At 42.9% G+C, this 26221-nt stretch overlaps 2 protein-coding genes across 2 annotated transcripts; one reads left to right on the top strand and one right to left on the bottom strand.

The window, feature by feature from the left end:
• Positions 1-6111: 6111 nt before the first annotated feature.
• LOC118649234 (clathrin light chain A-like) lies at positions 6112-7020 on the top strand. Its single transcript, XM_036296128.1, has one exon. It carries the CDS (start codon positions 6176-6178, stop codon positions 6824-6826), a length of 651 nt encoding a protein of 216 aa, XP_036152021.1. The 5' UTR covers positions 6112-6175; the 3' UTR covers positions 6827-7020.
• Positions 7021-11606: 4586 nt separating this feature from the next.
• LOC118649212 (zinc finger protein OZF-like) lies at positions 11607-23374 on the bottom strand. Its single transcript, XM_036296095.1, has 5 exons — positions 23202-23374; positions 21328-21476; positions 19444-19570; positions 14523-14596; positions 11607-13205 (listed from the first exon to the last, which is right to left on the bottom strand). Exons 2-5 carry the CDS (start codon positions 21340-21342, stop codon positions 11748-11750), a joined length of 1674 nt encoding a protein of 557 aa, XP_036151988.1. The 5' UTR covers positions 21343-21476; positions 23202-23374; the 3' UTR covers positions 11607-11747.
• Positions 23375-26221: the final 2847 nt, after the last annotated feature.

The following is a 26221-nucleotide window of genomic DNA, read 5'->3' as shown; positions in this document are numbered from 1 at the left end:
GTGCCAAGGAAGTCTGTTCGCTGGAGTGTACTCACAGCGTTGCTCCCGCGGCCGCAGCACTGAGATAGATCTCCTGAGCTCTACCCACAAAAAGGATTATGTTTAAACTATGTATTTAATTGCTTTAGACCAATAAAATATCACCCCTTAGTATTGCCACCCGAAGCCAAAATACACACCACATATAATAAACAGATAAACACATAGAGACGATCCATTCTACAAAGACGGTGAACGAGTTGTACAGTGAAAATGACACAACAATGCTAAAGAAAGCAGATACAAATAAACTAGAAGACATTCCTTAATATATCCAAGTGTTCTACACAATAAATTGATTACCTAGTCAATGAAATTTTGACTGTAATTTAAGCAAAAGATATTCAGGAGAGGCAAAAGACTTCAAATATAGGAAAGCTGGAAGATTCATTTTTTGACAGTGAAAAACATTTTAAAAAGCAAGACCAAGTGTTGGAAGCTACCCATTGTCTTCACTATCAGAGAAGTGTAAACAAGGAGTGCAGAATGCTGGTGAACCTTGAGGCCTAGCAAGGGCCATACCTATGCACAGGCTGTTTAGTGGAGACAATAGTAGCTCAAGCAATTTCCTGACCAAATAGTCTCAGAGTAAATCTTAACTAATATTTACTGACCTTTAAGATAGTCTGTCTGGCCCTAACCAGTTCGGCTCAGTGGATGGAGTGTCGGCCTACGGACTCAAGGGTCCCGGGTTCGATTCCAGTCAAGGGCACATGCCCGATTTGTGGGCTTGATCCCCAGTGGGGGACTTGCAGGAGGCAGCCGATCCATGATTCTCTCTCATCATGCATGTTTCTATCTCTCTCTCCCTCTTCCTTCCTCTCTGAAAACAAAACAAAACAAAACAAAAATATAGATATAGATATAGATATAGATATAGATATAGATATAGATAGATATAGATAGATATAGATATAGATATAGATATAGATATAGATATAGATATAGATATAGATATAGATATAGATATAGATATAGATATAGATATACAGTGGGGCCTTGACTTACGAGTGTCCCGACTAATGAGTTTTTTGAGATACCAGCTGTCTCTTGGCCGATTTTTTGCTTTGAGTTGACAGAGTAATTTGAGTTAACGAGCTCCTTAACAAGCTTGGTCTCAGAACGAATTAAACTCGTAAGTCAAGGCCCCACTGTAGATATAGATATAGATATAGATATAGATATAGATATAGATATAGATATAGATATAGATATAGATATAGATATAGATATAGATATATAGATATAGATATATAAAGTGATCTCCAACTTTCAGACATTCCTGTGGATTTCCTCCTTAAAATTGATAATGGAATGAAACGCCCTCTGGTAGTGATGTCTGCTTGGGAACATTCTTCTCCATTCCCAATGGTGAAGTTTGGAAGTCAGTGACTCACAGTTAGCTTCAAATATATTATGAAAGCACTCGTGTGTTGGAAACTAACAGTTGAAAATGGTTATGTCAGGACTTAATTCCTCTCCCCTGCCCCACCCCCCAAGCCATGCAGGCAGATATTGGTTATGAGGCTGAAGTAACTCTGTAGGAACTGAGATCTCAGTGAGGGGCTGGAGGAGGGGAGGGGCTTGAACCAAGAACATGACTGCAATTGGAATTCATGTAAGCACTTTCATTAAACAAAGAGTTGCAATGGTCTGTGTGAGGATGAAGAACTAGAAGGTGAAACCACAACTCTCCCTGGGTAGATGTGCAATTTCATACTCACACCAGCAGCCTTTCTTGCTGACTTCCTGATTCTCTACGGAGACCAAGACTCAACATGGCCGAGTTCCAGAGTGTTTCAGAGGGACACGACCTGGGATATGAGACTTGGATGACTAAGATATATGATCATTTAGGACAATAGCATTGCTTAAAAATAAACCTTTTAAAGAAACTTGTTATAAACTGCATTACTAAAATAAATGTTGTGTCCAACACTTGAATTAAATTACCTTGAATACTGTTTTTTCACTACACACGTTATTATTTCATCAAGAATTTGAATATAACACTTACTCCAAAATAAACATATCAAAAATAAACATTGCTGATTTACCTCAGAAAAAGTCATTGACTATCCTTCCTTGATAATATTATCCAAATAAAATTTCAAGAATATGTACAGACAGGGTATTCTATCTCCTTTTATGAGGATCCCACTTCTATCAGAATAGGACCACACTCTTGTGACCTCATATAACCTTAATGACCTCCCTAAACCCCCTATCTCCAAATACAGACATATTGGGAGTTAGGCCTTCAAAATATCCATTGTGAGGGGACACAATTCAGTCCTTAAGAGCGATTCAAGTTCATTATGTGTTATATAAAACCACCCCAAAACGGATTCTCTTAATGCAACAAAACTTCAGTATTTCTTATGAGTCTATGGGTTAGCCAGGTGGTTCTTCTGCTTCATGTGCTATTGGCAAAAGGTTTTTCCCTAGATCAAAACATGATTTCCCCCCCCCCAAAAAAAAAAAACACACAAAAAAACACACCATTTTCCGACCTTCCTGACTTCCATGTTATTCCTTCGCTTGCAGCATCCACTAACAAGTCTCCTTCCAGCCCCTATCCACTAGCCAGTCCCAAGGCCATGTCACATGCATTAGGTTTTTAATAGGGAGCACCTAAATCTCAGGACCTCTTTTCTCTTACAACTAGTCTTTGTTGTGAAATAAAACATCCAAAGTTTAATGGCTTAAATCAACCAAAATTCATCATTGCACGTAATTCTGGGGTGGCCGAGCCCTTCTCTGCTGCGCAGCTGGCAGGGCAGCTGTCTAGGGCAGCAGGGAGCTGGAAAATACCTTCTTTGAAGATATTTTAAGTTCCTTAAAAAACTGAATTTAGAGAGGAAGGCAGAGATGGAGAAAAACAGCCATGTGCAAGACAAACATAAATTGGTTGCCTCCTTAACGTGCCCTGATATTTGGAATCACACCCCCGATCTGGCATTTGTGGAACCAGGAATCAAACCTGCAACCTTTTGGTGGAGGGCACTACATCCAAACAAATGAGCTAAACGGGACACGGTTAGAAAGACCTTTGAGATAAACTTCTTTACATCGTGATATATTTGTCAGTCATATGTAATATAATGTAACATCAAATTTATTGCATGTCCCTTCAAAGAGAATCTACTAGTACAGCTCAGCATGTGTGGTTCAGTGGGTTAGAGTGTCATCCCTCCCACCAGAAGGCCACAGATTTCATTCCCAGTCAGGTCTGGTACCTGGGTGGAAGGTTTGATCTCCAGCCTGCCCTGTGTGCCTGAGGGAGGCAACCAATTGGTGTCTCTTTCATATCAGTTTCTTTCTCTCTACCCACTATCCCTCCCATTCTCTGTAAGATCAATGGAAATATCCTTGGATAAGGATTTTAAAGAGAAACTTTATTTTTTTAATATGTTATTGATTTAAGAGAGGGGGAAAGAAACATCAATGATGAGAGAGAATCAATGTTCCACTAACTCCTACATGCCCTCTATTGGGGATTGAAGGGGAAAGCCAGGGCATGTGCCCTGACCAGGAATCTAACCTGACCTCTGGTTGATAGGTCAATGCTCATCCACCAAGCAAGGCAGGCCTGGCCTGCGGGGATCAGGCTGAAACCAGCTCTTCTACATCCCCTGAGGGGTCTCGAATTGTGAGAGGGTGCAGGTCAGATCGAAGGACCCCACCAATGCACAATCGGGGCCTGAGAGAGACCTCGGGAGGGCTAAAGGGCGTGTCTGGCCCATCTTGTCCAGGCCCGATCGGCCAGACCCCAGCACCAAGCTAATCTACCAGTCAGAGTGTCTGCCCCTTGGTGGTCAGTGCACATCATAGCGACTGGTCGAAAGAACGGTCGGACACTTAGCATATATAAGATCATAGCCCATTTGACCACTCCCTGACTCCCGAATCCATTTCTTGTTTTGTTTTCTATTTCTGAATGACCCGTCATGTATGGGTAACAAACCTGCCAAATATATACACTGAAGAAGACACTGGGACATATTTTTAGCTCAAGAATCATTAATTCTGGCGCTAGCAGGTGTCGCTCACTGGATACAGCATTGGCGCGTGGACTGAGAGTCCTGGCTTTGATTCCGGTAAAGGGACATACCTACCTTACAGGCCCTTGCAGGAGGCTACCAATCGATGTGTCTCTCCAACAAAGACGTTTCTCTCTCTGTGTCTGTCCCCCTTCCTTTCACTCTTTCTAAAAATCAATGAAAAATGGCCTCAGGTGAGGATTCACAACAACAAAAAGATTCATTAATTTTGTCGTGGCCAAGGAGTAACTTAGCTGGTGGAACGTCATCCCAATGTGCCAGGATTGTGGGTTCAAGCCCAGATTGGGGCACATCCAGGGGTCACAAATAAATAACAAGAAAGGAATGTCATTAATTCTGCAACAGTTTGTATCGTGGCACATTCTCTGTAATGTAAGCATAAAAAGAAGTAAAACCATTGATCAAATATCCAATAATTACATATCCCTTTATAACCACAATTTTTACCACAAAATGTGTTAGTGAGCATCTAATGTGAAGTATGTTTCATTGAAAAAGATTCCATCGATAGACAAACAGGAGGACATTCTCTGCGTAGTGAGTAGGCATGAGTGGGAGTAAGCTGAGTCCTGGGAGCTTTTTTTTTTTTTGGTCCAAAAGCAATGTATCTTCCAGACTTTCAATCTATCTCAGCATAAGCATTTAATTATTAAAAATAGCCAAACCGGTTTGGCTCAGTGGAAAGAGCGTCGTCTTGCTGACTGAAAGGTCCCAGGTTCGATTCCGGTCAAGGACATGTACCTTGGTTGCAGGCACATCCCCAGTAGGAGGTGTGCAGGGGGCAGCTGGTCGATGTTCCTCTCTCATCGATGTTTCTAACTCTCTATCCCTCCCCCTTCTCCTCTGTAAAAAATCAATAAAATATATTTTTAAAAAGAATAATAATAAAAAATAATAAAACCTGCCCAGATGACATGGCTCAGTGGTTGAGCATAGGACTATGAACCAGAAGACGGGGTTCCCTTCCTGGTTCAGGGCGCATGCCCCGGTTGAGGGCTCCATCCCAGCATGGGGTATGAAGGAGGCAGGGGATCCATGATTCTCACCATTGATGTTTCATTCTCGCTCACTGTCTCCCTTCCTCTCTGCATTCAATAAAATTTTGTTTAAATTTTAAAAAAAGATAAAATAATAAAATCTTAATACTAAGATAAAATACTTTAAATTTTTTAAAAACTCATACTATTTCTCAGAAAACCAGGAGTCCCTCCATTGAAAATAAGCTTTTAGAAATATCTGTGGAACATACATACATACAGATGTGATCAGCTTGATAAAAACTCAACCACCACAATCTTCAGAATTTCCACAGAAAACAGAATAATGAATATTAGGTTATTTCAAGTTTAAAATTATTTTGGGTTTAAATGATGCCACTAAAAACTTGAAAGCTAGATTTCCTGTTTCCTTTTATGTTCAAATAAAGAAATTAACCTCCTTACCACACGTCTCTTCATGAAGCAGTAACATGCAACTTGGCCACAGGTTTTGGTGAGGTGCTCACGTTGAGAAGGGGTGTCTATTCACACATGGACTAGAGCCTGCAAGTAGGCTCTGGACTATCAGCCAGGACGGTCAGTAAGGACAGCTTAGGGGCCCCATCTGGATGCCCTGAGAGCTCTACACAAACCAGGAAATAAGAGACTACAAGTGCAGTGATGTATTAATGTACACAAATGTGCAGGAACCTATGGAAAAAACAACCAAAAGAAAACACACACACACACACACACACACCCCAAAATGATAGAAGAAACACCTTTGCCTGATTTTATGAATGCATCTGAGGTTACAGAATAGAATTAGGGTGTTCTGACTCAAAAGTATTAATAACTGTTAACAAAATGCAAAGTTCAGAGATAGGACTAAGGTTAAAAGAGGGGTTTTAAATGACATAATTAGTGTTAAAATGTATCATGAATGTGATTTTTGAACAGTAAGCATTTATTATTCTCTGTACCTCCTTCTCACAAAAAAACCTTGTTCAGACAGAGGCTGCTGCCGGGCGCGGTGTCGGTGGGTTTGTTGGTGTGTCTCTCAGCGTCGGTGTCTGTGCCGTTGAACTGCCCGCCATGGCTGAACTTGATCCGTTCGGCGCCCCTGCCGGCACTCCCGGCGGCCCCGCTCTGGGGAACGGGGTGGCCGGCGAAGAAGACCCGGCCGCGGCCTTCTTGGCGCAGCAGGAGAGCGAGATTGCGGGCATCGAGAACGACGAGGCCTTCGCCATCCTCGACGGCGGCGCCCCTGGGCCCCAGCCGCACGGCGAGCCGCCGGGGAGTCCGGATGGTGTTGATGGAGTGATGAATGGCGAATACTACCAGGAGAGTAATGGTCCGACAGACAGTTACGCAGCTATTTCACAAGTGGATCGATTGCAATCAGAGCCTGAAAGTATCCGTAAATGGAGAGAAGAGCAAATGGAACGCTTGGAAGCCCTTGATGCCAACTCTCGGAAGCAAGAAGCAGAGTGGAAAGAAAAAGCAATAAAGGAGCTGGAAGAGTGGTATGCGAGGCAGGATGAGCAGTTACAAAAAACAAAAGCAAACAACAGGGCAGCAGAAGAAGCCTTTGTAAATGACATTGACGAGTCATCCCCAGGCACTGAGTGGGAACGGGTGGCCCGGCTGTGTGACTTTAACCCTAAGTCCAGCAAGCAGGCCAAAGACGTCTCCCGCATGCGCTCTGTCCTCATCTCCCTCAAGCAGGCCCCCCTGGTGCACTGAAGAGCCACGCTGTGAAACACTACATCTGCAATATCTTAATCCTACTCAGTGAAGCTCTTCACCTAATTGGATTAATCATGTTGAGTTCTTTTGGACCAAACCTTTTGTCTTTAGAGTTACTCATTGTTTGTGATTGCATGTTTCTTCCTTCAACTGTGTTCTCCCGGGCAGAGAGGAGGGGGAGGTGGCAGCAGGGGGAGGGAAGCCTCCCACGGTAGCCTCAACCTGTGCTTTTTGTGCATTCTGAGAATAAATTTGTTTTGAACAATAAAAAAAAAAAAAAAAAAAAAAAAAACCTTGTTCAGCTAGGGCCCTGCCATGGTCTCGCGTTCCTCTAGAAAGAATGACTAACATAAGGCTACATTCAGGAAAGTGAGAATAAAATCTGTTTAACATGGGCTAAACCCACTCCAATAAAGAAGTTAACGGGATAACACTGAGAAATGCTTAAGGTTTCCAATGAAAATCAGGACAAGAAAAATCATTCCAATTACAAAGTACACAGATGCCAATTTGTGGTACTCCGAAAATTCATATTCATATTGAAAACTATAGATGTCAGCATGAGAATTGAATGATAGGCTATCTACTTCATAAAAATAAAGCAAAATATTCACCAAATTCTGATGTCAATCACTGCATTAGTGAATACCAAACAACTGAGCAGAAGCTACAGGAGCTTGAGGGGGTGATGTGGGACAGGAAGAGCTTGATATGCTGTGGTCATAGCAGTACAAAAAGAATGGCAGTGCCCTAGCCAGTTTGGCTCAGTGGATAGAGCGTCGGCCTGCGAACTGAAAGTTCCCAGGTTCGATTCTGGTCAAGGGCACATGCCCAGGTTTCGGGCTCCATCCCCAGGGGGCTTGCAGGAGGCAGCCGATCCATGATTCTCTCTCATCATGGATGTTTCTATCTCCCTATTTCTTCCTCTCTGAGATCTATAAAAATATGTTTAAAAAAAAAAAAAAAGAATGGCAGCCTAGGAGACAGAGTGAAAAAGCAGAGAGGAACAAGAAATGGGAAATGAGAAGGAGAACCAAGATGGCGGCATAGGTTAACGCCGAAGTTTGCTGCTTTGAACAACTACTTCAAAAGTGAAACTAAAAGACGGAAGGGACATCACCCAGAACCACAGGAACGCTGGCTGAGTGGAAGTCCTACAACTAGGAGGAAAGAGAAACGCATACGGACACTCAGAGGAGGCGCAGTGCTGAAGTCAAATTCTGAGGTGCGGAGTGTGCGGAGCGGGCTGGCGGCGGAGGGCGCGGTTGGCGTTTTCAATAGGGAGGGAGTCGCAGACTCTGAGCTCCAGATACAGGCGAGTCTTTAGGGACCCAGACTCAAACGGGAGAAGCGGGACTGTCTGGCTTCGGTCAGAGTGAGTGCAGCTTTCTCTCCGAGGTTTGCAGCGGGTGCTGGGACTCAGAGAGGCAGAGCCCCTGGGGACAGGACTGAGAGCCGCCATAACTGCTCTCTCCACCCCACCCTGTTGATCCCGTGCGACCCGCCCCGCCCAAGCCCTGCACACAGGCATTTGCCGGATAGCCTCAGGCAAACACGAGATTAGCACCTCCCTAGAGGACAGAAGTTCTCTCACTGCTGACACAGCTGATTCTCATAACCACTTGGCCTGGAGGTCAAACCCTCCCTGGTATTAGCTACAACAAGGTTTAACTATAAGACTGCGAACAAAGACCACTAGGGGGTGCACCAAGGAAGCATAACAAGATGCGGAGACAAAGAAACAGGACAAAATTGTCAATGGAAGATATAGAGTTCAGAACCACACTTTTAAGGTCTCTCAAGAACTGTTTAGAAGCCGCCGATAAACTTAATGAGATCTACAAGAAAACTAATGAGACCCTCGATCTTATATTGGGGAACCAACTAGAAATTAAGCATACACGGACTGAAATAACGAATATTATACAGACTCCCGACAGCAGACCAGAGGAGCGCAAGAATCAAGTCAATGATTTGAAATGCGAGGAAGCAAAAAACACCCAACCGGAAAAGCAAAATGAAAAAAGAATCCAAAAATGCGAGGATAGTGTAAGGAGCCTCTGGGACAGCTTCAAGCGTACCAACATCAGAATTATAGGGGTGCCAGAAGATGAGAGAGAGCAAGATATTGAAAACCTATTTGAAGAAATAATGACAGAAAACTTCCCCCACCTGGTGAAAGAAATGGACTTACAGGTCCAAGAAGCGCTGAGAACCCCAAACAAAAGGAATCCAAAGAGGTCCACACCAAGACACATCATAATTAAAATGCCAAGAGCAAAAGATAAAGAGAGAATCTTAAAAACAGCAAGAGAAAGAAACTCAGTTACCTACAAGGGAATACCCATACGACTGTCAGCTGATTTCTCAACAGAAACTTTGCAGGCCAGAAGGGAGTGGCAAGAAATATTCAAAGTGATGAATACCAAGAACCTACAACCAAGATTACTTTATCCAGCAAAGCTATCATTCAGAATTGAAGGTCAGATAAAGAGCTTCACAGATAAGGAAAAGCTAAAGGAGTTCATCACCACCAAACCAGTATTATATGAAATGCTGAAAGGTATCCTTTAAGAAGAGGAAGAGGAAGAAAAAGGTAAAGATACAATTTATGAACAACAAATATGCATCTATCAACAAGTGAATCTAAGAATCAAGTGAATAAATAATCTGATGAACAGAATGAACTGGTGATTATAATAGAATCAGGGACATAGAAAGGGAATGGACTGACTATTCTTGGGGGGGAAAGGGGTGTGGGAGATGCGGGAAGAGACTGGACAAAAATCGTGCACCTATGGATGAGGACAGTGGGTGGGGAGTGAGGGCGGAGGGTGGGGCGGGAACTGGGAGGAGGGGAGTTATGGGGGGGAAAAAAGAGGAACAAATGTAATAATCTGAACAATAAAGATTTAATTTAAAAAATGGGAAATGAAAGAAATAGAATTAATTTTTGTGAATTCAGCTAGCAGTGTAGCCTGGGAAAGGTGTCCTCTCTCTACATGTAGAGTTTGTGCTAATTCTGAATCCTGGGTACAACAATGTCACTGCTATTGCAACATTCCTCTTAATTATGGAAAACCTATGACACAGACAGCACTGTCTTGAGTGTACTTCCGTTCACCTAAACATCAAAACCACAAATGGACATGCCCTCATGAAGTTTTCATCTGAACACATTGGCACAGAAAAGGAAGTAACTTTGATGACATCATTTATAAAACTCAATAACTATCTTAAAAGATTCATTCAATAGTGTACATCTCTAATAGAATAAAATGTGCACCTTACAATGTATCCAATATTCCATGAAAAATGTGCATAAGTGAAGTCCATATAATATAAAACAGCTCACAGATCTCTAAGGCAGAAACAATCAACCCCATGAATTCACTCATACACCAGGAATAACATATAGCAGTATCAAGTGATATGGGAACAGAATCACATTAATATTTCCTTTTCCAAATACCTGAAATGATTTCAGTTTTAAATATGTAACACTCTAAAGAATTGTACATATGGAAACATTAATTCTTTTGATATATTCAAGTATAGAAATATTACCTAATTATATTTAAAGTTGGGAGTACACTGTGTGATAAACTTTCTGATGTAGAGCAATACCTGAAACGCATGTTGGCTACCTATCTAGTGTGCATTCAGTGATACTTTAAAATTCATAATCAGTTACATACTTGGGTGACGGTTTTACATTTTAAAGTCACTTTAGGAAAAAATTCCTTGGACTTTTGTAAACTATATATTTTGAACAAAAGTCCTCTCTCCTATATCATGAATGTAGAATTCCTACTAATTACAATCCCTAATATTGACCGAGGCAGTCAGTCCAACTATATGATTTCCCACATTCTTCAGTTTTAAGGTTTCCTGCTAGAATGAATGCCAATGTGAGGAATTAGCTATGGATGCTGATTAAAGATGTTAGGAAATTTTTTACATTTGTATTGATTCTCTCCAGTATGAATGCTGATGTCGGGTAAGGTTTGCATACTGAGTAATCTTTGTCACATTCTTTGTAACTGTTGGGCTTCTATCCAGTAATAATTATCAGATGTTGTATGACATATAAACGTAGACACTTTGACATATACCTCATAATTTGTAAGACCTTATTTTATCACTCTCAATGATAAATCATGGTTAAATCTTTGGATGAAAACTTTGTATTATGCTCTTTCTCTTTAGAATGATTCCTAAACTGTTGAGTAGGTTAGACCTCAGGTTAAAGGCTTTCTCAGATTTTTTAGTGTAAGGCTTCCCTCCACTATAGAAATTTCTGTTATTCGGTACATTTTGAGCTGTGGGTACAAGATCTTGCACATGCTCTACGTTTGTTTTTTTAAATATATTTTATTGATTTTTTAAAGAGAGGAAGGGAGAAGGATAGAGAGTTAGAAACATCGATGAGAGAGAAACATTGATCAGCTGCCTCCTGCACACTCCCCACTGGGGACGTGCCCGCAACCAAGGTACATGCCCTTGACCGGAATCGAACCTGGGACCCTTGAGTCCGCAGGCCGACGCTCTATCCACTGAGCCAAACCGGTCAGGATTGCTCTACATTTTTAAGGACTCTCTTTAGTATGAAGTCTCTCAGGTACAGTAAGACATGAATGGCTTTTAAAGGCTTTTCTACATTTTTCACATTCATAAGGCTTCTTTCCAGTATGAGTTCTGGGATGTTCAGTAACTTCTCAGAGCTGGTAAAGGACTTACAACACTCCTCACATCTTCTCTCAAGTATGAACTCTGCTGTGCAGTAAGGCAGGAACACTGATGAAAAACTGTGTTATATTTTCTATATTGATATAGAAAAGGCTTCTCTCCAGAATGAACTCTCTGATGCTTACCAAGGCCTGAGGAGCTGCCAAAAGATTTGCCACATTCTCTACAATTACCTGGTATAAGGTTTCTTTCCAGTGTGAACTCTCTGATGATTAATAAGGGATGAGGACTTGCTAAAGGCTTTCCCACATTCTCTACATTCATAAGGCTTCTCTCCAGTGTGAACTCTCTGATGATAACCAAGGTTTGAGGGATGGCTAAAGGCTTTGCCACATTCTCTACATGTGTAAGGCTTCTCTCCAGTGTGAGTTCTCTGATGTGCAGTAAGGTTTGAGGAGCTCCTAAAGGGTTTACCACATTCTCTACATTTGTAAGGTTTCTCTCCAGTGTGAATTCTCTGATGAATCATAAGGGCTGAGGTCTGGTTAAAGGCTTTGCCACATTCTGTACACTTATAAGGCTTCTCTCCAGTATGAACTCTCTGATGTTTATTAAGGTTTGCGGACTCCCTGAATGCTTTGCCACATTCTGTACATTTATAAGGCTTCTCTCCAGTATGAATACGGTTATGTTTAATAAGATATGTACGGCTGATAAAGGCTTTGCCACATTCTCTACATTTATGAGGCTTCTTTTCAGTGTGAATTCTCTGATGGGTAGTAAGGTATGAGGATCTGCTAAAGAATTTGCCACATTCTCTACATTTGTAAGGTTTCTCTCCAGTGTGAATTCTCTGATGAAGCAGAAGAGTTGAGGACTGGGTAAAGGCTTTGCCACATTCTGTACATTTATAAGGCTTCTGTCCAGTATGAATACTCTGATGATGATTACGGGAGGAGGACTGGTTAAAGGCTTTGCCACATTCTCTGCATTTGTAAGGTTTCTCTCCAGTGTGAATTCTCTGATGAACAATAAGTTTTGAGGGTTGGCTAAAGGCTTTGCCACATTCTGAACATTTGTAAGGCTTTTGTTCTCTAAGATTTCTATGATGTTGAGTATGTTTTGAGGACTGACTAAAGCCTTTTCCATTTTCCATGAGTTTGTCAAGTTTTGCCCTAGTATGAATTCTTCCCTCATGTACAGTAAGAGTTAAATGACATTTAAAGGCTTTGCCACATGCTGTACATTTGTAAGGCTTCTCTCCATTCTGAATTCTTTCATTTGGAGTACAACCTGAAGGCCAACTGGATGTCTGAATAGAATCTTTACATTTATAATGTTTTTCTCCACTACGGATTTCTTTCCGTCTATTTAGGCTGATTATTTGACTGATGATTCTACCACATGAATTACCTGTGTAAGCCTGCTCCCCAGCCTGAATATTCTCTTGTTCAGTGTAATTTGAAGATTCCTGAAAACATTTGACACGTCTACTTCCTTTGTGTGTCTTTTCCACAATATCAAATAACTGACCCATATGGTGATTGGACATTTGGCCAAAGACTTTTCCTCTTTTATAATGGTCCTCTGCTAAATCAATTCTCAGTTGATTATTAAGAAATGACTCTTGCTTAAAGTTTTTCCAATGTTCGTTCCATTGATAACTTGCATCTTCATTATCTGTACTCTGGTGATAATGGGAGATAGAAAGGCCTTTAGTGACAGTTACAAGTTCAAGAAACATGTACAATTGTTGCCTAAGAACTATTTTGTGATACTCATTAAACTATGAAAGTCGTTTAAAAAAGCATTGTAAATTTATTGAGATTATAGACAAAACATAAAAATAAAATTGTCTGAGGAAGAATAATGAATCCTTGTTTAAAACATTGCCAAAATGCCCTAACTGGTTTGGCTCAGTGGATAGAGCGTCAGCCTGCGGACTGAGGGGTCCCAGGTTCGATTCCCGTCAAGGGCATGTGCTTAGGTTGCAGGCGCATACCCAGTTGGGGGTGTGCAGGAGGCAGCTGATTGATGTTTCTCTCTCATCGATGTTTCTAACTCTCTATCCCTCTCCCTTCCTCTCCTTAAAAAATCAATAAAAAATAATTTTAAAAAAAACATTGCCAAATTATCCAGCCAGCAGAGCTAAGTAGTTGAGCATTGATGTATGAAACAGATCATGGTTCGATTTCCCATCAGGGCACATGCCCGGGTTTCAGGTTAGGTCCAAAAAGAGACATGTAGGAGGCAGCCAATCAATGATTTTCTCTCATTATTTTTTTTAAATAAGTTTTTATTGATTTCAGAGAGGAAGGAAGAGGAAGAGATACAGAAACATCAAAAAGGAGAGAGAAACATTGTTTTGCTGCCTCCTGCACGTCCCCTACTGAGGACTGAGCCCGCAACCCAGGCATATGTGCTTGACTTGAATCGAACTTCAGACCTTTCAGTCCACAGGCCAACACTCTATCCACTGAACCAAACCAGCTAGGGCTGTCTCTCATAATTGATGTTTCTCTCTCTCCCTCTCCTTTCCTTTCTGAAATCAATAAAAAATATATATATTTCAAAGTACTAAGATTGGCAAATTGAGCAGTTTTTAATTTTATAGGAACATTAGAAATATCTAAATTTTATAAATGAATGACTTAAAGTTTAATCCCACCCTACATTTTAAACAATTCTAATCATTATTCACACCACAGACTGTGTTAGCTCCTAGTTTTCCAGATTTCCTTTCTAAGGATACATAACAGCAAAAAGCTGTTTTCAACCATCAGGTGTGGAAACACACTGATCTGCCAATGTAACTGAGTTTAAAGTGGGAGGTTTCCCAAATGCATAGTACACTTGACCTCTTTAGTTAACAAGAATTGTATTATGCATAACCGTTCCAGGTAAGTTCAGTTTATACTAACATTCTCTTCTCATCACATTCTTTGTCAAATTCCTAGGCTTTCATTAAGTGTACATTGTCAAAACCACACCTTTTATATCTTACCAGAATAATTTCAGAGAATAAATCTTGAATTCCGGGCTTTAGGAAAAAGGCCTGGTCATCTTCAGATGACATAGCTGAAAAAAAACAAATTTTTAGTTTTGGGTTTTTTTAAAATATATTTTATTGATTTTTTACAGAGAGAAAGGGAGAGGGATAGAGAGGTAGAAACATGGATGAGAGAGAAACATCGATCAGCTGCCTCCTGCACACCCCCTACTGGGGATGTGCCCGCAACCAAGGTACATGGCCTTGACCGGAATCGAACCTGGGACCCCTCAGTCCGCAGGCCGACGCTCTATTCACTGAGCCAAACCGGTCAGGGCAAATTTTCAGTTTTGACAATCAGATGAGTACACTTTGAAATTACCAGCAAGTATAGACCAAATGACATTTTTGAGTACTCCAAGAGCCAGTGAAGGATTCAAAGAAAGCTCAAGATAGGTACAATGAGGAAAAGTCCCATCAAACAGGAACAAAGTATTGCTTACATTTGCCAATGATACCTGCTCAAACAGCCTGCCGCACAATGGCAACATTATCAAAACAATCCCATCTCCCAGTTTCTGAGAGAGAGAGAGAGAGAGAGAGAGAGAGAGAGAGAGAGAGAGAGAGAGAGAGAGAAGTGAGGGAAGTACATGTTCAATGATCTCCTTGTTTAGAAGCACCTTGCATAACAAGTGTCTGTTGTGAATGATACAGACTGTGAACAGAATTGGCGGTACACGGTGAGTGCCCCGTAGCGGCTGCTACAAATAAAAAATGAGAAATTGTTCGAGCACCACAAAGACTGTGGTACTGAAGATGGATATAAAGCCTGAAAAGATACCGTGGGCCTGAGAAAGAAACAGAGAACATTTCTAACTTGGAAATGAAACATACAACTGAACCAAGAATACAGATCCTGAAAAGAGTGTTGACCGTGTGGGAAGCCGCCTATTGTCTTCACTAGCAGAGAGGTGTGCACAAGGAGCCTGAAATGCTGGTGACCCTTAAGCCTTGGCTAAGGTCAGAGCTTTGCACGAACTGTTTTGTTGAGACAATGGTAGCTGAAGTAACTTCCAGACCAGATAGTCATGTAAATCCTTACTGATGAGATAGTCTATTACTGGAAATTGCCTGCCTAAGGGCTATAGGAGTATCCCAAACTGAATAGAAGGATGGCAAGTCCTGAGCACAAGTGGAGTCCTCCCACTAGAGTTGGGGTCCGGCCTGGCCCCCCAATTTCCAAATTATTATTTCCTGTCTCATCTCTGTCATTTTCACGCTGCCCTTCTCCAGAGCCCGAACCCTGAACCACGCAGGACGTGGATCATTCACAGACCCAAAGTACACTTTGTTCCACAGATGGTTATTATTTGTTTCCTCCTATAGAAAGCATACTCAAAAGCCTGCTTATTTACAATTCCTGAATCTCAACAGATATCAAGTCATGCAAAGAAAGAGAAAAGGAGCCCATCAGAAACACAAAATAAATGTCATCAAACGGGCAATACATTAATGGAAATATATTAATTCCCTGAAGAAAAATGCAAAATGTGTATCTTAAAACCAAAACCTAAAAAAAAAAAGACAACTATATAAAATCACCAAAATATTATAACCAAAATAAAAAATACAATGAGAAATAAAGTATTTTACAAACACCACACGGAAATGGGAAATTGAAAAACATAATACCCAAATTAAAAAGTACTGAAGAGCCCTAACCGGTTTGGCTCAGTGGATAGAGCATCGGCTGCGGACTGAAAGGTCCCAGGTTCGATTCCAGTCAAGGGCATGTACCTTGATTGTGGGCACATCCCCATTAGGAGGTGTGCAGGAGGCAGCTGATCGATGTTTCTAACTCTCTATCCCTCTACCTTCCTCTCTATAAAAAAATCAATAAAATAAAAGAATTTTAAATAAAAAGTACAGTGGAATCATCAATGAAAGACGTTATCAACTTGAAAAATCAAAGAATCGGCCTGGCAGGAGTAGCTCAGTGATTGAGCTTCGACCTATGAACCAAGAGGTCACGGTTTGGTTCCAGGTCGTGGCCCAGGCCTGGTTAAAGGCTCAATCCCCAATCGTCCAGGATGCAGCTGATCGAGGATTCTCTCTCTTCATTGATGTTTCTATCTCTCCCCGTCCTTTCCTCTCTGAAATCAATAAAGAGTATTTAAAAAATAAAAATAAAAAATCAAAGAATTTGTACATAATTCATTAAAAATTTTGATTCAGGGAAGCTAGCAAATATGTGAAAATATGAAGGGAACCCAAGGGACTCCTAAGACACTAACAAAGCAACCTAGAAGGGGACTCCATAAAGACAGAATAGTGAAAAGGATTGGGCAGCTTATACAAAAAAATTAACAGTTGAAGATCAGGACAATTGGAGAAAGAGACATTGAAATACAAGCAGCTCACTGAATTCTAAGTAGAATACAACATAAATATGAGAACAGAAAAAAAAAAATATCATCAATCCCAGAATACAATTGTAAAAGCATATGAAAAAATGACTTCTAGAAAAATATTTTAAAAATAAATAAAAGGAATGAAATCTTAAATCTCTGCTATAAGACATACAACTAAAAGAATATGTGATATCAATAACTTTAGTGGGTACAAGGGAAGAGATGGCAAGTAGCACAGTTTTGTATGCAATTGGCATACTGAGTTTAAAGTATATTGTTATAGCCTTAAAATATTTTAAGTAGCCCTAGCCAGTTTGGTGCAGTGGATAGAGTGTCGGCCTGCGGACTGAAAGGTCCCAGGTTCGATTCCAGACAAGGGCACATGCCCAGGCTGTGGGCTTGGTCCCCAGCAGGGGCCATGCAGAAGGCAGCCAATCAATGACACTCTCATCATTGATGTTTCTATCTCTTCCTCCCTCTCTCTCCTCTCTTAAATCAATAAAGAAATATATTTAAAAAAATATTTTAAGTAGCTCCCATGGTCACAACAAAAATAGAAAATACTGTAATAAAATGATCTCTGTTAAAGGGTGACAGAATTGTGTATTGCAAATCACATTTCTAAAAATATATGTAGCCCTAACCGGTTTGGCTCAGTGGATAGTGCGTCGGCCTTCGGACTCAAAGGTCCCAGGTTTGATTCCAGTCAAGGGCATGTACCTTGGTTGCGGGCACATCCCCAGTAGGAGGTGTGCTGGAGGCAGCTGATTGATGTTTCTCTCTCATCGGTGTTTCTAACTCTCTATCCCTCCACCTTCATCTCTGTAAAAAATCAATAAAACATATTAAAAAATATATATATATGTAAATCCAATGAATTTCACAAAACATGGTATATAAAGCCAACCCTCAAAGTTAACTGTGTTCCTGTACCGTACCAGAAATTAGTACAAAATAACAAATTAAGTGTGTAATTACATGAATAACAGCATAAAGAGAAATGAAATAATTAGTTTATTTCATGTAGAAGGTGCATGATTTGTATACTATAAAGTATAAAATACTGCTGGCTGCCATACTACTTCTAAGTATATATGGAAAAATATTCACGGAGGATCTGCAAGAGACATTTACACACCTGCATCCATTACAATGTTATTCAGAAGAGCCTACATTTGATGGAAGCAACTCAAATGTCCATGGATAGTTGAATGAATGAATAAAAGTTACTGTAACCCTGACCAGTTTGGCTCAGTGGATAGAGCGTCGGCCTGAGGACTGAAGGGTCCCAGGTTCGATTCCAGTCAAGGGCATGTACCTTGGTTACAGGTGCATCCCCAGTGGGGGGTGCACAGGAGGCAGCTGATCGATGTTTCTCTCTCATCCATGTTTCTAACTCTCTATCCCTCTCCCTTCCTCTCTATAAAAAATCAATAAAATACGTTTTAAAAAAAAGTTACTGTATATATGTGATGCAATATTATCTTGCTAAAAAATAAAAAGAGGTATTATTACCTGGTACCACAAAGAAAAACATTGATGACACTTTTTCACTGAGGCACACAAGTCACAACGAGCCAGATACTACAGGATTTCCCTCAGGTGAGTAATCTAATGTAGTCCACGTTATTAAAAAAAAAAAAGGTAGTTACAAGTAAGCCTTCCTTTTAAAGCAAATGAGAAAGTAGTGGTTTAATACATAATGAGAGATTTCTGCAAGATGGAAGTTTTGAGAGATCAGATATACAACACAGAGAGTAAGAATCTACCCTAGAAAGCAGAAGCCCCCTAAAGATATCCTATACAATAAAAGCCTAATATGCTAAGTGTCTGGTCGACCAGTTGGCCGTTCAACCAATCAAAGCGTACTAGCTGTAACTGGTTTGGCTCAGTGGATAGAGCATCAGCCTGCGGATTCAAGGATCTCGGGTTCGATTCCAGTCAAGGGCATGTACCTTGGTTGAGGGCACATCCCCAGTGGGGAGTGTGCAGGAGGCAGCTGATCGATGTTTCTCTCTCATCGATGTTTCTAACTCTCTATCCCTCTTCCTTCCTCTCTGTAAAAAATCAATAAAATGTATTAAATAAAAATTAAAAAAACAAAAACAAAGCATACTATGTTAATGATAATGCTAAGGCAGTTCAACTGCTCGCTATGACATGCACTGACCACCAGGGGGCAGACACTCTGACCAGTACGTTACCTTGCTGCTGCGGTCCAGCTGATCTGGACTGAGCAAGAGGGGCAGACACACCCTGGAGCACTCCCGCGGTCCCTCCCGTCTAGTCAACCTCCCACGTCTATCACTGGCCCCGTTCATGCACCAGTTGGGTCCCTAGGCGGGCCTGTGCCATCTTGCAATACGGGGTCTCTTGGGGGATGTCAGAGAGCCCGTTTCGGCCTGATCATGCAAGACAGGCCAAGGGACCCCACTGTTGCACAAATTCGTGTACCGGGCCTCTAGTTAAAATAATAAAAGGAACAAAACCCCTGCATAGGAATTCAGGAAAGAACTCATCCTCACCCACGGAGGCCAGGTTGCTGTAGTTCTCCAACATCACATCCAGGTACAATTTCCGCTGAGCTGGGTCCAGGCATTCCCACTCCTCCTGAGAGAAATCTATGGCCACATCCCTGAAGGTCAATGGTCCCTGAAAGAAAAGATTCATTTACCAAGAATCCACCAGAAGAGTTCATAATGTCACTCAATACGAAAGCAGTGTTAGGAGAAGAGGTTTGGACCTAGGGGTGTATCTTGAATCATCCAATAAGATCACTTTGCCCTCGTAACATTGTCTGATATGTTTTCGAACACTGACAAATGAGGATGACACATGTCCAACAATCCGTGGTACAGATTTCGCTTTTCAGGAAAATAAATTTATTTATTTATTTATTTATTTATTTATATATTTTATTGATTTTTTACATAGAGGAAGGGAGAGAGATAGAGAGTTAGAAACATCGATGAGAGAGAAACATTGATCAGCTGCCTCCTGCACATCTCCTACTGGGGATGTGCCCGCAACCCAGGTACATGCCCTTGACCGGAATCGAACCTGGGACCCTTCAGTCCGCAAGCCGACGCTCTATCCACTGAGCCAAACCGGTTTCGGCAGGAAAATAAATTTAAAATTAAGGCGTGGACACAGGTATATGGACTTCTCAGTGCTGTGTTTGCATCATTAAGGGTCAGTAGTGTATATTTCTCAGCAGGAAATGTCAAGATGAATCTGAAATATAAGCACTTCAAGTGTAACACAAAAAACGACTGCAGTTTTCTGAAAAATACAGATGCTGATCCACATTTTGAGATGGGGCCTCTGTTTCCACTTGTATTACAAGCTCACTTTTTACTTGTGATACCAATGTTACCGGATCACGTGCCATATGTCTGAATACACGGAAAATGAAAACACAGGAAAAATTAATATATATAACTTTGATCTCAAGGGGTCTGCTTACATTGTTTGCGGGTAGTTTTTATTGCGTGCTAACAGGTGGTGCGGGCCATTTTTGCTAATTTTTTGCGCAAATGGCAACGTTCAGTAAAATTACGGTAACTTTAGTTTACGTATTTATACGTTACCCGCATTCTACCGCTAGTCTATAAAAAACGTATTAATACGTGTCCCGCGCTCTACTACACTGGTAGAACATATAAATACGTAAAACGTATAAATACGTTTCCTGAATACAATATGTTAAAGAAATTTACAATTCTCATGGAATAGAACATATAGAAGCCACAATCCTATTTGAAAACTTACTATGGGAAATCTTAGAACAAGGTCATCTGCCTGGTCCAGTGCCTCAGTGGTTGAGCATTGACCCATTAACCAAAAGGTCACTGGTCAGGACAAATACCCAGGTTGCCAGATTGATCCCAATGTGGGGTGTGCAGAATGCAGCCAATCAATGATTCTCTCATCATTCATGCTACTATCCTCCACTCTCTCTCTCTTCCTTTTAGCAATCAATAAAAATATACTTCAAGAACAAGAGAGGGATGCCCTGACCGGTTTGGCTCAGTGGATAGAGCATCGGCCTGCAGACTGAAGGGTCCCAGGTTTGATTCGGGTCAAGGGCATGTACCTTGGTTGCGGGCACATCCCCAATAGGAGGTGTGCAGGAGGCAGCGGATCCATGTTTCTCTCTCATCGGTGTTTCTAACTCTCTATCCTTCTTCCGTCCTCTCTGTAAAAATCAATAAAATATATTTAAAAAGAAAAAAAAGAACAAGAGAGGGAAATATAGCAACTGCTGACATTGACTATCACCAGAAAATAGGAAAGAAATAAGGAAAGGAAAAGAACCTAGCAAGGCAAAACATCAACAGTAGAGAAATAAATCCAAAGATATCAGTGGAAAAGCAAATATAGTCTCTGACCCAGGACACATCTTTTACCTGAGAAGCAGCCATCTGGTCCCGGCTACTGATCCTGGTCCTGGGATGTTTTCTCAGGAGACAATATGTTGAGGAGTCACAGAATGGATCTTCAAAGGCGTCTGCACAGCCTGTTCATCAGCTCCCCTCACACCCACAGTGAGAAGAACCTGGAAATGAGGAAAATGCCACCCCATCCTGCATTTGTCACAGGAGAGACTCAGAAACATTGAGCTCCTACATGTGAGGTGTTTTATTCTGTCTTCATGTGTCTGTCCTTCCAAAGACTTCCGCAAACTCCTATAGCAACCAGAGCACGTGCTGATTTCCTGAAACACCAAATGCAACAGAGCACCCCTTCTTCCCCCCAAAAAAGCCTGCACTGAGGCCCATCCTATGCCACCTTTAACCAGTTCACGCCTGAGGCCTGCGAGGCTCCCGCAGAGCTGATTTCAGTAGCGCTGGGTAAAGCATCAGTCCCAGCACGCCTGAGACCTCTGGTAGTGTGATGTGTCACAGTACAGCTGCTCTGAGTCCATATATTCTTCTGAATTCTACTTGACTATGCCATGTATCAGAGTAGGTCACATGCCCAGGAGTGCTTAGTCCTAAATCCTGCTTTATTATAGAGCTAATCTGGGGATGTGCCCGCAACCAAGGTACATGCCCTTGACCAGAATCAAACCTGGGACACTTCAGTCTGCAGGCCGATGCTCTATACACGCATCAAGGTGGCATTGCAGTACCTCTGGAACGGTGCAAGAAGAAAAACAAAGAAACAAACAAACAAAAACCCCCACAAAAACAATTAGGGTGGTGATTTTTTTTTTAATGTAATGATATCTAGGTTTAAAGATGTGAAAATGTGGAGACTACCTTATATTAAGAAAAGAATGATAAGAGAGCTGCTTGTGAGATGCCACCAATGCTTATTTCAGCAGTTAATGACTATTAACATGAATAAAATGTCAGAAATCCATGGGAGAGAAGAAAAGATTGGTCCTTCTAACATTCCTTACAAAGCATCCTGTGGGGGCAGACTCAGTCATTCCTTTCCCAGGTCACCTCCTTCTTGCCATCCCAGCAAAGGACAAGGGGCCCATCAGGAACATACCAGTCTCTCCCTCCGTGTGAATAAGGTTTGCAAATGGAAGCAAATAAGTATACATTTGGCAAACCTTGTAAACTGGAGATTTATAATTCTCTGTCAAATCTGCTTCAATACCTCAGTTGTTAAATTAACCATATCAACACACAAGCCGAAATACCACAACTTAACCATCCACACCCCATCAGCTCCCTCTCATTCAAATTAGGGTTCCCCTCCTCCCACTACTATGTATTTCTGTCTGTGGATCTGTCTCTGTCTCCCCCCGACACCCCTATGGGCCCCTCTCTGTGGACCCCTCGCTGCCCTCCCTCCCGCCCACGTGTCTGTCTCTCACTCCCTCTCCTCACCCCCCAGCCTGGGTCCCCGCCCCCCGCAGTCACCGCGCCCACAAAGCCCCTCCCTGCGGGCAGGTCGCCTCTTCAAGGGACACCGCGTCCTCCCCCCTGAGCCCCCACCGTGGACACTGTGCTCCCCGGGCAGGCAGACCCCTTATTCAATGGGGGTGGGCCTAGGAGGGGGGTGCAGAACCCCAGGCCGGGAGCCACCCGGGCTCTTTGGGCGGGAAGCGCCGGGCGGGAGGAGGGCCCCAAAGGGCGGGAAGCCCCTGACCCAGACTCTCAGCCCCGCGGGGAGGACCGGCGGCCCCGGAACGGTTTTCAGCGGGAAAACCGCGCGGCAGGCGGTGGCCACAGCCACAGGCGGAGAGACCCCGGGCCGGGGCCTCCGTTTCCTCCCAAAGGAACGTGGCGCCCGCACCGCGCAGCCTCCCGGGGCGCGGACTCACCGCTGAGAGGCTCCGGGGCGGGGACCCCAACAAGGACTTCAGCGCCCGCAGCGCCCTCAGCCTTCCCTGCGGGGAGGGGGACGGGGAGCGTCAGCTTTAAAGACAAACACCCTCCTCAGGGGGAACCGCCACCTTCCCCTCCACGGCCGCTTCCGCGTCTGCAAGGAACTGCGCATGCGCCTCCCTGCGGGTGGGCGGGGCCAGAGCCTGAGCTGAGCGGCTCCGCGATGGGGGCGGGGCCGAGCCCGGCGGCCAGGCCTGTGCGGGGTCAGAGGGAGGGAGGGCGGGGCAGGAGCGAGGGGGCAGCCCCGGGTCCCCGCACCTCCTCCCACAGGGACAGCCCTTCCTGGGGGAGTTTCCCACGTCACTGTCAGGGTTATGGCTGGTGACGCGGCTGCGAAAGGATTCACAAGGGAGAGAAGAGACAGGAGCAGAGAGAGGGCGTTTATTTTACTTCTTTAAAGGGGGGAAAGGGCCAGGTGCCCTCTGATGGCACAAGGCACCCCAGATAGAGGGGCTGTTCCTTTATTAGGGTGCTAGCGAGTAAATGGCAGCTGTGGCAAAAGCATAAGGAGGGAGGAGGAACCTGGAATTCACACAGAAGTTTCCCAGCTCCCAGAGGCTGTGCTGAGAGCTACTGGCTGGTCTGCCCTTCAGCTGCAGGTGTCCCAGGGAGGGGTCTTTCCCAGGATCTTCACAAGCCGGGAGCACATTCTTACAGTGAAGTTACAGGGAATTTGAAAGGCGGGCAGCTTGGGTTTTGTTGGAAGCTATCCATTGTCTTCACTATCAGAGAAGTGTAAAAAAGGAGCCCTAAAAGCTGATGAACCTTGAGCCCTGGCAAGGGCCTGAGGTATGCACTGATGGGTTAGTTGAGACAATGGTAGCTCAAGCAATTTCCTGACCAAATAGTCTGAGAGTAAATCTTTACTTATATTACTGACCTTTAAGATAGTCTGTCTTAAAGTTACCGGAATTGCCTGCCTCAGGGCTATATTTTTATCCAAAATTGAATAAAAGTTTGGCAAGGCCTGGGCACCAGTGGGAGTCCTTCCCCTTGAGTTGGACTTTTGCCTGGCCCCCAATATTTCCAAATTATTATTTCTTGTCTCATTTCTGCCATTTGCGGGTGGCCCTTCTCCAGATCCTGAACCCAGAACCACGCGGGACATGGTTTCACCCAGGGGTTGAAATCAAAAACTTTCTGCCTCTGATTTGCCTGGATCCTTAAACCCTCAGTAATGGGGAGGGGAGGTCAGCCTGCTCTCTCAGCCCCTCCCTGTCTCCCCATCTGAAGGGAGAGGCAGCTTCAGTTAGGGAAGCAGGTGGATGGGGGTGTCAGAGACAGACCCAGATATCCATTCATGGTTAGGCACCTAATGAGATAAGGTCCCATCCAACACAGTGGGAAACAGATTTTAATTCATGTATTTTTCAAGGGATAAACTTTTTTAGTTGTACGTTTTGGACTTTGAAGTCTTTGCGTTTGGGAAGGCATTCTTTTTTTTTTTTTTAAATTAAATCTTTATTGTTCAGATTATTACATTTGTTCCTCTTTTTTTCCCCCCCATAACTCCCCTCCTCCCAGCTCCCGCCCCACCCTCCGCCCTCACTCCCCACCCACTGTCCTCTTCCATAGGTGCACGATTTTTGTCCAGTCTCTTCCCGCATCTCCCACACCCCTTTCCCCCCCAAGAATAGTCAGTCCATTGAGAAGGCATTCTTGAATTAAATTACCTTGAATACTGTTTTTTCACTACACACCTGTTATTATTTCATCAAGCGTTTGAATATAACACTTATTCCAAAATACACACATGAAAAATAAACATTGCTGATTTACCGACCACTGCACTAGGCAGTCCCAGGATCATGTCACATGCATTAGGTTTTTATTACTGAGCACCTCAATCTCAGGAACTCTTTTCTCTTACAACTAGTCTTTGTTGTGAAATAAAACCCCCAAAGTTCAGTGGCTTAAATTAAGCAAAATTCTCCATTGCACGTAATTCCGGGGTGGCTGAGCCTTTCTTTGCTGCTTTCACTCAGGCCAGGGGTCGTCAAACTACGGCCTGCGGGCCACATGCGGCCCGCCGAAAACATTTATCTGGTCCGCCGGGTGTTTTTGCCGCCACTGCCTGTTGCTTAGCAGCCGACTCGTCCTGGGCCCTGGGCCCAGAGTGGGCATGTGAGAAATGCGCGCTGCACTCTCCGACTCCCCTCCTTCTCTCTGTCTCTGGACTCCTCCTCTCAGTTTCCGGTGTGATCAGAGGAGTCACGAGCTTGCCTGTGCAGAGCCTGCTGCTGCCTGAGGACCGAGGTAAGAACAAGTTAGGATTTTTTTTTTTTTTTTTGAAGTTAGGAGGTCTATTTTTTTTTTAATTTTGCAGTTAGTAGGGCCTTTTTTTTGAAGTTAGGAGAGCCTTGTTTTTTGAAGTTTTGTTTTTTTACTTCAAAATAAGATATGTGCAGTGTGCATAGGAATTTGTTCATAGTTTTATTTAAAACTATAGTCCGGCCCTCCAACAGTCTGAGGGACAGTGAACTGGCCTCCTGTTTAAAAAGTTTGAGGACCCCTGACTTAGGCTAATAGATGCAGGTGCCTCCAGCTGGCAGGGCAGCTGTCTGGGGCCTCAGGAAACTGGAAAATACCTTGCTTTGAAGATATTTTTAAAGAATTTTTAGAACTGAATTCCTTAGAGAGGAAGGCAGAGATGGAGAGAAACATCCATGTGCAAGACAAACATCCATTGGTTGCCTCCCTAACATGTCCTGATATTTGGAATCACACCCTCAATTCAGGCATTTGTGGGACTAGGAATCAAACCTGCAACCTTTTGGTGGAGGGCACTACAGGCAAACAAATGAGCCAAATGGGACAGGGTTAGAAAGACCTTTGAGATAAACTTCCTTACATGGTGATATATTTGTCAGTCATAACTCATATAATGTAACTTCAAATTTATTATATGTCCCTTCAAAGAGAATCTACAGCTCAGCAGGTGTGGCTTAGTGGGTTA

This window comes from Myotis myotis, unplaced genomic scaffold, assembly GCF_014108235.1.
Source record: "Myotis myotis isolate mMyoMyo1 unplaced genomic scaffold, mMyoMyo1.p scaffold_m19_p_28, whole genome shotgun sequence".
Lineage (NCBI taxonomy): Eukaryota > Metazoa > Chordata > Mammalia > Chiroptera > Vespertilionidae > Myotis > Myotis myotis.
This window is presented reverse-complemented; position numbering and strand designations above follow the sequence as displayed.